General features: G+C 41.3%; 1 protein-coding gene across 1 annotated transcript in view; it reads right to left on the bottom strand.

Annotated features, from left to right (window-relative positions):
• Positions 1 to 13419, bottom strand: part of GALC (galactosylceramidase) — a 34955-nt gene that overhangs the window by 3163 nt on the left and 18373 nt on the right. Inside the window, exons 7-14 of the mRNA XM_056851840.1 lie at positions 9766 to 9896; positions 7456 to 7611; positions 6915 to 7039; positions 5783 to 5910; positions 4893 to 4982; positions 4090 to 4179; positions 1684 to 1828; positions 870 to 1050 (exon numbers count right to left, since the gene is read on the bottom strand). Coding sequence (XP_056707818.1) covers positions 870 to 1050; positions 1684 to 1828; positions 4090 to 4179; positions 4893 to 4982; positions 5783 to 5910; positions 6915 to 7039; positions 7456 to 7611; positions 9766 to 9896 — 1046 coding nt within the window. The remainder of the gene's footprint in view (positions 1 to 869; positions 1051 to 1683; positions 1829 to 4089; positions 4180 to 4892; positions 4983 to 5782; positions 5911 to 6914; positions 7040 to 7455; positions 7612 to 9765; positions 9897 to 13419) is intronic.

Raw genomic sequence — 13419 nt, 5'->3', positions numbered from 1 at the left:
CTCCATGGACAATCAGATTTGGCAGATGCACACTGAACCCATTCAGAAGGCTGCTCTCCACAAGAAAACCACAAGGCAACCGCAAGAGCCCCACAGCAGAACAGAAACCATGACAGCGGGGGCCGTCTTAAAAACAAGCAGCAAGCTGAGAAGCAACAAGCCGAGGCAACAGTGCCTCCAAAAACTGCAGGAGCGCAGCTGGCTACCTACCTGAAATAGATGCCCAAGAAGGCAACCCTGCATAGCATGAAGGATCTCTCATTCCTCCCCCCCCCCCACTTTATTCCAGCCATAGGGCCCAGCCCTCTAAGCTGGATCTGGCAGAGGAGATAACCCACCACCGCTGTTTCCAGCAGACAACAGTATGCGTGTGCCCACCTTTCCTAACAGGGCGTAGCTTCAAAACACCAAAGCTTTGGGGGCAGGCCAGCCAACAGCAGCCAAAAGTAGCGAAGGAAGAGAAGAAAGCATTTACAGGGTGTAGTATGCACTCACAGCACACTTACTTGTAAGGCTGCGGTAGCTAGAGATCACTTGTGCACAGGCAGTTCTTTAATTAACAGCTTGTTTTTAATCAGCTTTCAAAGCAATGATACGATGTAGACAGCAGGTGGCAGTAAGCGATCACATTAAATAACTTTTACCGCTACCAAGTGATATGAGCACAAAAAGGTTTCTGAAGAATCTGCCCCTTCACCTGCAACAGGTATGTGGGAAGTTGCATATTTATACTAGACTCTGTGGTACTCAATATTGTTCTTCTATTAAACATGTATAAGCCAACTGTTCTTTAACAGTCCAAAACCGTTGGTTACTTATTTGATTGAATTTGCGCCGCTGCTCCAGTTCAGAAATGCACTATTACATACCATTTATAGTTCCCTATAACGCTGATGGTGTTCTTTGCATCAATAACCCACGTCACAGGTCTCTGGTTGACCACCTGCCGGAGGGTAAAGATGTGCTCCCCTGGATCCGAAGTGTTTACGAAGTACTCAAAGACCCCAGTTTGATCAGCAAAGTATGGTGCCTCGCTGAAAGGCGGGGTGCCTGTTCGGAGAACAAAAACACTTAATTTATTCATTTAGAAAATGTATACACCACCTTCCAGAGAACCTGCTCAAGGCAGCTCGCAAAGTAAAATACGTTAAAATCATAAAAACAGCACACAAATTATGAACTTTAATCCAGAGAATAAAAACAGAATACATCATTTAAAAGCCTGAAATGATCCTCATAAAACAGTCGTTATTTCATTCCCTCTTATCCACAGGTGCTGATGAGAAACTTGTCAGAACACCTTATCCTAAAGGCAGCAAGGTAGTGCTCTACATACTGCAGATCTGGTATTCTGCTATTTCTAAACAAACTTGTCTTAACTGGATGTTACATTAAACTAGAAGGGTCCAAGAAAGGCCCCCAGGAAATGTTAGCTGAAACTCATTCAAAATATCAAAATGTATGTCTTACGGCAGCCTTATGCGGCCAATGAAGTCTTTCCCAAAGCCAGAAACCAACAGAAATAAGTCAACAGACCAGAAGGGCGAACCATTGGATATACCAGAGATTCACATTCATAATTGTTATAAAAGCGTGGCTGCTGGAGAATGCTACAGACAAAGACCACCAGACAGTACTTTTGACTCAAGAGTTTCCCACCAGGGAATTGAGGTACTAACTTACGGATATTGAAGTCATCCTTGTAAGTTGAGGGAAAGGGCTGGGAAGGAGGAGGATCCCGGAAAGGGCTTTTGTGGCCTGTTGTCAATGTTGTCAGAGTATAGACTTCATCCAGACCCAAATTTACTGTCAACATCCCTTCACAGACCTGTGTGGAAAGAGGATAAGCAAGTTATACAGAAATACAGAGAAATGTTTCATCCTGGAGAAACATCTAGGACTGGTGAGGTAGCAGAGGAGGCCTGTTCCAGAGTAACATTCTAGCACATTCTCCAAGGTTTATGCGTGCCTCCAAACAAAACATTTAATATAACATATAAGCTTTATCAGTTTATAGACATACTTCAAGAAGCATTAAGTTTTTGAGACAAGACACTAGTGAGTTCAATAGTAGTACATAAAACGCTGCGATCGCAGGTAATTTATAAGACTATAAAAGGTCACAGGTAATGCTGAAGTAGAATTCCTAAAAAATATGAAGCCATTCCTGCAAATATTTTTTTTAAAAAAAACAGATATTTGGGACAATTGTAATACATGCAATGGGTTGGATCCAACTAGCTTTTCCTCAAGTAGAAAGAGGAGGGATCCCCTTTGATCACCCCAAAAGGCCACATAGGGGATTATGGGACTTGCATGTACAAAAGCTATGAGGGATGAGGGCTGTAGTAAAAAGTGAACGAGACTGAGTGAAAAAGCTGGCTGGATTTAACCCAACATCTTGTTGGGTTTCCTTATCAAACCCAAACCTAATTTGCCACACTGACATAAAATGCATCATTCACAACTAACAGTGCAATCATAAACAGTTATACCATTCTCAGTGAAGTCAATGGGTTTAAACCGGCATACGTGCTTATGATTACTCTGAGTTAGACTATAACACTGAAAACTGGCATGCTTTTGAATGCCCCTTGCTTTTGAATGCCCTCCTTCACAACCCCTGCTGCTCTCTGTGCTCCTGCCTACAGAGGTAAGGAAAATGGCAACCAGAGGCGGGGCTTTTCACTAGTTAGGTAGGTAGGTAGTTAGTTTTATACCCCGCTCTTGGTCCCCAGCTAAAGCTGGGCTCAGGGCGACTCACAGCCAACGATCCATTCAATAGCCACAATAACACACTAAAATTATAAAATCACAAAAAAAAAATCTAAAATCAGTAAAATTCCAATCCCAAAATTAAACATGATAACAGTGTAACAAGTGGTGGCTTATTTGTAGCATAAGGCCACTGCAGGGCCTGAGAATAGCCAGAGCGCCCCCCCCCCAATATATCAGTTTGTAAACCAATAAAACAGTAAAAACAGAGGGGGGATAAGGAGGCCAGCCTAGATGACAAGTTGTAGCTGCCCTCAACCATAGGCCTGGTGGAATAACTCCGTTTTACAGGCCCTGCAGCAGCTTACCTTTGGAAGGCCTTTCCCCCGAGGCTTGCCCAGCACCTGTTTTACCGTCCTTGGGAACCAGGCCAAAAACATTCCAGAACTGAAGTGTTCCATCTCTTTGCCTTGTTTTTATGGACTACATCAGGCCAGAGGGCTATTTTATAGGCGTTAGTTCAGGCTTTGTAATGCTGTTTTAATGGCTGTTTTTTTTGCTATTGGGCATTTATGTTATGGTGGTTTCAGTGAACACCCTCAAGAAGGTCTATGAAGAGGCGGCATATAAGTTTTTTTAAAATAATGTATGAAATTTAAAAGCCTTAATTCTCCACAAGCAAAAGTGCAAATGTACCCAAATGCTAAAACAAGGGAGAGTTGCAAACTGCTGCACCCTGCATTACCTTTGCACATTTCACTAGTTTCAAAAAGGGAAAAAATATTTTATGCAAGTTTTTTCAGCGCTCCAACTTCCTAACTTTTCCATTGGAAACACTGAAAAAACATCCATGGGGGGAGGGGACACAAAAAATAGGCCTTCACATATCTAGGTATGCTGTTGACAACTGAAGTATTTGTATTTGCCCAGTACACATCTTTTACTTTGTTGTCTTTTACTTTTAAAGAGCATGCTCTCCAAATATTAGAGTTTACAGAGGCAGAACAGCAGGCATTCTTGTCTTTTACTTTTAAAGAGCATGCTCTCCAAATATTAGAGTTTACAGAGGCAGAACAGCAGGCATTCTTGAAGGAGTGCCACCTTACCAGCCAAACTCCAAGGGCAGTATCAGTTGAAACAGAAAAATTAGGGAGGGGAACAGCAAGTGATTTGCATTTCTGATTTCCTATTCAGATTCTTCACTGGAAGCATGAAGAAGTCATTCTTCTGTCAGTGACACAACTGAGGTGTATACAGAAATTTGTGTTGCTTCCTCTTTCCACCCAGGGAACCAAAATGTTCATTGCCTGTGTGTGTTCTAAAGCATGCAGTGTAATTCCACACTGTCCTAATACAGCCTTCCATAACACTCACTTTTTTGGGTCCAAGTGACTGGAACAACGTGGAATTTGCTGATTTAAATTCAAGCTTAGAATACCACATCTGAAGAGCTTCCACTTGGCTCTAAGGGGGGGAAATAAAACTTTAATTAGACCCTCCTTAATATATGCTAATTTTCTTTTCTTAAGGGGAAAAACTTTCAGTTTTGAAATCCCCCAACATGTATATATGAACACACAGTAATGCATTTACAAAACCTATATCTTGCCTTATCTCTTTAGACTAAAGGCAGCTAACACCACAACAAGGACAAAGACCCCAAAAGTCGATCAACAAGATAAAAACAGTGTACAAATAGCACCCTCAAAAATTGTTCTCAGTGTAAAGGGAAAAGCTGTATGAGAAAACAAGTTCATCCACCCAACCCAATTTAGTACTCTGTATGCATCATTAATGCCAATAAATGCCAGTTTGTGATTCTCTCAGACAGACCAACCACAGAACAAGACAATAGCATTTTAGCCCATTCAGTCAATGGGCAACCTTTGGTCACACAGCCAGCATATGTTTAACTGATAATCTGATATATTTCAAGCACACAATAATACTACTAATAGTTCTAGGGTAGCATGATTCAGCACCAACACTCCCCAGAACCAATGGCCTAATGCATACACTGGTGAAAATCAGAGAAATTGTGCCCATCCAGCCTCAACTGCACACAGCCAAAAAAGGGCCAAACCGGGATTATGTTTTGACCACTTTTCCTACTGCGTGCCTACTACACACTAACAACAGTATGGAGGTGGCAAATACAGTTCATGCTGTCTACTTACAAAAGATCCATTGAGATAGAAAGTTGCTTTCTGAGGTGACACACTGTATGGAAGTAGGGGTGGCCTGATGCATGCAGAATGGTGATAAGTCTGGGGGTAAAAGTATACCGAATCTTAATTCAATACAATTTACAGGCAACAAATGCTCAAGAGCTTTTCATGTTAAAAACATTAACTAGCCAATAGAAACACAGTGTTCATAACTGCTACTTGGTGACAGCAAGTTTGTACCACTTGATACCTTTAAAAAAAAAGCTTTCAAAGTGGTTCACAACAGGCAAAAACAAAACAGACTGAAATACATGATTATCTGAGAAAGCAGGTATTTAAAATAAGGTGTCATAAACATACTTTTCTTATAGCTTAGCAATATCGATTTTAGAATATACTCTGGAGAATGCACTAGAAAACCTCACTGCGTAATCCCAGATCATTAAGTTGACTGAAGAACACAACAGTGAACCAGTAGTAGCTGCAGAAAAGACGCCAATAAAATCACCACTGTTTTAACACACCATTTGAAGCATCTCTGATGATTTAGAACATGAATCCATAGAAATTCGTGAAGTGGGTCAGTAGAATTATTCCCATATTGCAGATGAAATGCTGAGACAGTCAGCAGACTGTCCAAGGCCCCCCAGCCATGTGATTTCATAGGAGAAATGAAAACAAAGAACTTCGGAGTCAGAGGTCAGCTTTTTAGCCGCTTTGCTAAACTAGGTTTAAAAACAGGTAGTTTTACAAAGTGAATGGACAGTCATAATTTTAATTAGCCAAACACATTTGTTTTCAAGTGCTAACGTATGCTATTATATGCAAGTAGTTCAAACTGATTTTTAGCTTTAATAATTGGGCAGATCTTAACATGCCCAGAACTGAGAGAGCATTACCATTGTTTCAATGATGATTGTAAGATTGCCTTTCCCATCAGTCAGTGCCACGTAGCTGCCACCTCCATCTAAGCGCCCATCGACCTTCAGGTAATGCCAGCCTGGTTGCGTAAACTGGGTTGTGTGTGCTGTCATAACAGAAAAAGAAGAATTTTCTCCCGTGGTCTTCAAGCTGCTGATCATACAGTTCAAAAAAATCATCATACAGTAAGGAAGTATCACACTCTCCCACATGAACCAAAGACCATCCTTATCCTTATCCTGTCAACTACAGAATGGGTGAAAACACATGGTTGCTTTAGCCTCCTTTATTCCATTTTAGCCAGGATTCAACCAGAGTTCATCCCAATTGCTCAAGGTATTTGCTGCTGCCTAAATCTGAGCCTCTATGTTCCAGGAACAAAGAATTACCTGTGATATTTTTGCCAGGCAATTTGCTAATAAAATATTGAGAATACGTTCTGAACTGTATGTCAGTTATAACATAGGAACACCAGAAGAAAGGCCTAATACACCACTTAGTCCACTTATGGATCATTTTGACCCCATTTCCATGATAGATGTAAACAAGATCCTAGAATCTGTGAAGGCCGCTACTTGTACCCTGGATCCTTGCCCATCCTGGCTGCTAAAATCATGTAAGGACCACATCAACAAACCCTTAACATCTATTATGAATCAGTCAGCAACTCGGGGCTCCTTCCCTCAGCCACTCAAAGAGGTGGTTACAAGGCCACTACTTAAAAAACCATACCTACAGAAAAATGGTGGGGCCAATTATTGCCCGGTCTCTAATCTACCCCTTCTGCTCTACACCCTTTTCAGTTTGGTTTCAGACCTGATGAAAGTGCCTGCGGAAAGTGTGGTACATGCCTCACACTTTCCACAGTAAATGCTGACAGGAGAGAAGCTAAATGAATTCTTGGCATCTCTCCATCTTCCTTTAGCAACCCTTTCATTGCTTGGTCATCCAAAGACCCAACTGCTTCTCTGGCTGGTTTCCTGCTCTTGGATATATTTAAAGACATGCTAATTGATCATCTCGATGCTTTTAGCAGTCTGCTCCCCAAATTCTCTTTTCGCGTGCCTAATTAAGTTATATCTAAGATTGAAGTTCTGTTTAAACATTTACCAGTGATCCATATTGGAGGATCCACGCTGTAATGCCCACTCCACGGTTCCTGTGCCGTCATTAAACCACACCGACCAAAGGGTAAATCTTCATAGTAACTAGCTACTAAATTCCAAGCTATAGTGCTGAAAATATGCAAGAATTAATATATGGGTTCATGAAATGTTCTAGCATCAATCAGCTTACTCAACTGAACAAGACAGTTATGAATATACTAAACAATCTGTAGCTCAGCAATTGTGAAGAACAATGGGGCATTTTAGGGGATTAAGGTATTCTGTTTGCATCGCCTTGCTTTTGAGCCATCATTTGGTGATGGGAGAGGCAGAGTATAAATATTTTAATAAAATGTACAAATGAATCTACCTTAGCTGTAAAGAAACATGGGATTCAAATACACAGGGATATCATTAGTTAGAAGACTAACTCACAAATGCCATTTTCAGATTATAGACAACTATACAAGCCGTCATTATACTATGCATGTCAGAGTACCTATGTTATATTTGTATATATCCCCCCCATGCATGGCAAGACATACGAGGTCATGTGGCCGTTGACGTAGTTTTGGTTCAGGATTCGAGCCCAACATCCTGCACCCACTTCATTGTTAAAAGTGCTGAAGTCTTCTGAAGCCCAGAGTTTCTTTTTTGTTAACAAGGCAGAAGGCACTGTCCATGTCCCTGGATAGTGAGCCCTTGATAATACAAAACAAAAAATACACATAGAAGTGGATATGTAACTTCAAGCAAGCCATCCAAAACACACATGGTCAAATAAAAAAGATTAACACATTCCAAATTAAGCCTTCAGCAAATTGAAGGTAGCAGGGGTTTTTTTGTTTTTGTTTTTTTGTAATCCTTATTAGCTCTTCCCACCATGAAGGACATTTTATGCTCCACTGATTCAAAAATAGTTCAAAAATATTTGGATACCCACTTGAGGTAGGCCTTTCGTTGTAGGTTTGCATCAAACAATTTAGATGCAAAACAGAAAGTCTATGGCAGGGGTCCCCAATCGTTTTGAGCCTGCAGGCACCTTTGAAATTTTGAGAGGGAATTATTAGCACCACCCCAGAATGGTTGCCACAGGAGGAGGAGGGGAAAAAACTAATACCTTCCCTCTTCGCTTCGCAAAATAATTGCACAGCATAACAAACATGCTGAAGACACGGAGTCCAGCCACTTGTCTGTCAAGGTTAGTAATACCTGCTCTTTGTTTGGAAGCATGGTCCACCCATTGAGAGGACAGCAAGCCTGGAGAAGGAGGGGGTGGGCTTCTACCTCTGAACCCTTATCTCCCCTTATTGAACAGTTCAGCTCCCTGGACTCTTAAGCCTAGAACAAAGCTACCTCTTTGCCTTGCAAAAGAAGTTCATGGCAACTATCAGTGAGGCCTGAAGGGGGTATGGAACCACATGCTGACTAAAGAAATCCCAGGTGCTTACTAATCCTCCTTATCCTCCAGCAGTTACTACTGCAGCCATGGAAAACGCTTTTATCTGAACAAGGGATGCCAATAAGCCCTGCCTTACAGTGACCCAACCCACTTCCTGAAAAGCTCCGTGGGCCCCCTAGGAAGTAGCGGTGGATCTACGAACTAGAACAGAATGCAGAGCCCACAATTTTCATAAATGTATGCCTCTCATACCCGAAAAATATTAAACAAAATAGAGGACTTACACTTTAAATTAACAAATTTACAAAGACCATTCCAGTAAAGCAAGTGAGAATTATTACCTTCCTGTTGCAGCTGAGGATGTGGTTGAGTGTGTGGCTTGCTTGGGAGCGCCTAACAAGTTCACAGAGGTTAAATCTGAACCAGGGACTTCCTGGGTCACTTGTCAATGTCAGCCACTAAACTAGCTTTTATGGAACACCAGAATTCAAGGCTGAGTGGCCGACTGCCACGCAACCCATGAGGCTTCTCAAACAGCAGTCCCCTGTCTCCCCGCTGCACTCCAAACTGCTTTTGAGGATCTAAATAATGAAAACTTCTACATCACCTTACTTAGTATAATGTGAAAGTCAAAACTAGCTAACAGGTCCCTACCAGCGTTGTACTTTATCCATGCAATCCAAATCACACCCATCACAAAAAGACCTAAAATTCACAAATTTAGGACAAAGGAGTACATGCTTTAGTTGTACATCCTAATGAAGAAGTGCTTGCTTGCCATTATGCAAAGTTGCAGACCAAGGCTAGTTGAGGGAACGTCTTACCCCATTCTTGAGCTAAGCTAAGCAAGCCGTACCTCCTCAAGAGGAAAACTCACTATGCCAAAAGAACCAGGCTGACATGGACTTGTCTCTTTCCCCACTTCTCTGAACTACAGAACTAACTACATGCTACACATACATTCATGTCCTAAACCCTGAGGTTACCTCCAAGAGGTAACAATTTTGAGCTCAGCAGCAGCGGGGAATGTTTAACATTTCCTATGCACAGGCTCTCAAGTAGCTTTATCCCTTCTTCAGGGTCCATACCTGTGTTTGTGTTCAGAATGGAGGGAATTCGCTTGAGGGGAAAACAATTTGAAGCACAAAGTAACGGACTAAGAGCCCTTCTGTTCAAAAGTTTCCCCTCCCGAAGCACTTTTCTACAAAAAAAAAAAATATGGGGGGATCCTATCAGGGTCTGATTAGAAACATGCATGTCATATATTTATATAGTTTGGCATCCAAAATAACTAAAGAGGTATCTACAACAACAAAAAGACTAGAATTTTGTTCTATGCTAAAATTTTGGACAATACGGCTTTTCAGAAATTGTTGACTTGCGCTGCACAGCAAAAGTTGTCATGAGAGATTGTACAGGGGAGGGGAGCGTCAGCTTTGAAGAGGCACCCTACCCAATGACATCGACCACTTCACGGAGTTCACTGTCAAGCAGCATGACAAAGGAAATTGGTTCCCATAGGTTATCGCTGGCTACGATTCGCACCCGCTGCAGCTCTTGTTTATCCAAAGTGTATCTTAGAAGCTTTGAAAACAGGGAAGAAAGGATACATAATTTTCCCCTATTTATTAAAAAAATCAAGATGGCCTTTCTTTCAATACAAAACAGCTATTCATATGAAGGCTGGCTACAGCGTAAGTATTGAAAGTCTGCTCTCAGTTAGGTCTTGGGAGACAGAAATCCTGATTTGATTTAGTCGTAAGGTAAAAACAGAAGCGAAGTCATCCACCTGTCAATGTGAGGATTCTGGAACAGGATATTAGTCACTGTAAAATGTTAGCAGTAAAAGGTTTGTACTGATTTTGTGGAGAAAGCAGGTCCTACTTCAGTGGGGCATGGCATAACAGCTTTTTTATTCTGTGCCATGGTTTATCCATTGCTCCCCCTTTCCATAAATGAAACATTACAAGAACTGCAGGCAAGAATAGGGCAAAAGCCAGACGAAAAGACAATTACTGAACTTGGCCACAAAAAGAGATAACTAACCATAATTATTTCCTTTAATCCTTTCTTTTAAAACTTGAAATTGGACACACACACACACACACACACACACACAGGAAACAAAACGATGGGGTACCAGGAGATAGCACCAGTCTGGTGCTAACCAACCTATCTCATACCTGACTCAGTATTTAGGAATAACAACAGAAGCATCTGTAATCACACAAGAAAATGCTCATCTAGAGCCACAGATCAAGAAAAAAGTAGGAAAGATTTGCAAAAGTAACATCTTTTCTAACTAAACTAGACAGCCCAAAATCTACCTAAACTGTGAGCAAAGGCACACATTCTCAATCTAACCTACCTCGCATGGTTGTTATGAAGATAAAACAGAGGAGGGAACAATGTACACTGGTTTGGGTCTCCACTGTGGGGGTGGGAAGCAAGGTATAAATAAAGCAGAAGAAAGCTGAATTTTTCTGAGTGCAGCTGTTTATTGCATCTGTTGGTTTGTTTTTAAAGAAAATATAAAAGTTATGGTGCATGAACAATATTTTGCAAGCCATATGCAGTAAAAACTGGCATTTGGGAGTTACCCTAAGAGATATATAATTGCCTTAGCAAAGTACAGACGTTGGTTTTACTTGTGTCTTCAGAATTCCCTGTTCCTCTACATACTGGACATGATTCAATGAGCTTACACACAAACAAAAAAACTATTTCATTGTCGCTTACTTTAAAAAGGTGAGTGGACAACCCAACCCATTAGATGCTTGTGCACATTTTAAAACAGTTCTCAATAGATTTTAAAAAAACACAGATTCAGCAGTTATGGTGCACTGCTGGGTACAAATTAATGGAATTAATATATCTGTCTTCCTCAAACTGAACTTTGTTTTTGCAACACTACAATAATGCTTTTAGATCTTTAATACCCAACTATGCACCGCATTCTAAGAGATTGGAAGAACATCTTTAATATCCAACAATGTACCCCATGCTGATGGGGGGGAAATTGAGGTATGATATAATTTTCTGCAAATTCCAGGAAAATACCAGGTTTGCAAAAGAGAGGAGAAAGATGAGATGCCATGTAGGCAGGGGAAAGCAAGAAAGCAGGATGGCAAGAAGGAGGCGGACATCGCAAAAGCAAGATAAAAGACAGAGACATCAACACCAAAAATATACAACAGCAAAAAAAGTTTCCATCAGAATGTCAGAGTTGCTAGTTTTGTCAAACAAAAGGTCACTTTTCACAAGGTGGTCGTTATTCAATAAATTAAGTATTTTATGTTAATGGTATCACTTCATTCTGCTGAACAGGTTTCCTCAAAAAGTGTACTATTATTATTTACTGTCTGGTATGCTTGGGATTGCAGCCATAACCCAAAATCACTTCTACAGAACTGATTGGTCTCATAATTATCCATGCAATCCTGAAGGGAGAGGCCAGATGCCCATAGGCGCCGGCATGACCCCTGCACAGGCATCCGTGCCACTTGTGCCATGCAAACTGGCACAGATGCCAGTGTAGGGTGACTTACACCGGCCACCCTGGTATGGCAGCAGCGCAGCTCTTGGACGCCAGCACAGCCTCCCGCCAGCGATTCCCCGGTGTATTTCCTCGTGGCGGCATCCAGGGAGTTTTCCCAGGGTGTTCCTGGGGGAACGGCTGCCTTTAGGCAGCTTCCTAACCCCTTTCACCCTGGGAACGCCCCTCCATGCTGCAGCAAAATAGCTACCACACCCTCGCTATCATCTCTGGGGCATTTTTTCACCTTTGTTATTTTCAGGGCATTTATTTTTCTTTTTTCCAGCTGGGAAGTCTCTGTGGAGGCGGCGCAGCTGTGCCACTCCCGGCCGCTGCCTAACTGCCCCACTTCAGGAATGCTTAATGCAAAAAATACAGCACAAGGCTCACAAAATGCTTAACCCACAATGCAAGAAATGTTTATTTATGGTGAACTAACTGTGAACACAAAGAACAAACAAACACAGTGCTGTACAACAATAAGTCTATGAGAACACACACAACTACTTGTCAGAGAGAATATATACAAAAACAGTCCAACCGTTGACTTCCAATATTAGAAATGGTGCTCCTGTGGAGCGGTCTATTAACTATGACAAAGCTTCCACAGTCAGGTTGTAATATCATTCCAAACCGCAAAACGGTAACATGAACTGCGTAAATGGCATGACTTTTCAATGGAGCTGTTTCAAAAGTGTATCCTCTGCAGCTGGGAGCGTAGCGTGGTAAATGCAATTAGCGTAACTTGGGTCTCGGTTGTAGTGTATCCGCTGATCTTTTTGAGGTGTTCTCATTTATATCCCTCTGGCTTTATGTTTTAGGGATATGACAACAATAAAGCGGTACATGTATCCCAGGTATTTAAATCCACGTTTCACCCTGAGGCTTCTTCAGCCTATAAAGAATTTAAAACAACCACTGTGGGTTCCTTGGCTAATGATTAAAAATTTTGACCTGCCCAGTTCATTTTTTTCATTCTACAACCAACAGCTATTACACTGGCCATATCATTTTGCATATTATTTGTTTGACATCACCCCATTGTGAAATGCACATCTACTGTCCTACCTTGTAGCCGTGTTAATTAAATATTGTAAAATTACTGCCAATTATGAAGTCAATATGCATACCATAAATTCCAGTATGCAACCTGTCTGATGGTAACATGATTAGAAAGACTTTCCATTGACGAGACTTTAGATAAATCCATAGATCTAACAGAGAAGTGTTGGACCCTTGTGCAGATCACAAAAGCAGCGCAATGGGTGCCCCACGAACGAGGTAAACCTCTACAAACTCGTAACAGAAATCAAATCCAATTCAGACCTGAATGTTGCCAGTTGACAGATTCCCTGGCAAAAATAATGATGACCTTAAAAAACTGTGTTGAACCACTTCAGCACCATATAACAGCATGGAAATATAACAAACGTGTAAAGCCACCAGTCAAATTTCCTTCTCTACTTCTAGAGCAGCAGAAGATTGGGCCAATTACAGTTTGTAATTTGTATGTCTGCATATGTCAGATGTTTATATAAGCTAGGAACGAATATGCAGAAAAGATAGTTACAG

This window comes from Euleptes europaea, chromosome 6 (genome assembly GCF_029931775.1).
Source record: "Euleptes europaea isolate rEulEur1 chromosome 6, rEulEur1.hap1, whole genome shotgun sequence".
In the NCBI taxonomy this organism is placed as follows: Eukaryota; Metazoa; Chordata; class Lepidosauria; order Squamata; family Sphaerodactylidae; genus Euleptes; species Euleptes europaea.
The sequence above is the reverse complement of the archived record's forward strand: the minus strand, read 5'-3'. Positions and strand labels throughout refer to the sequence as shown.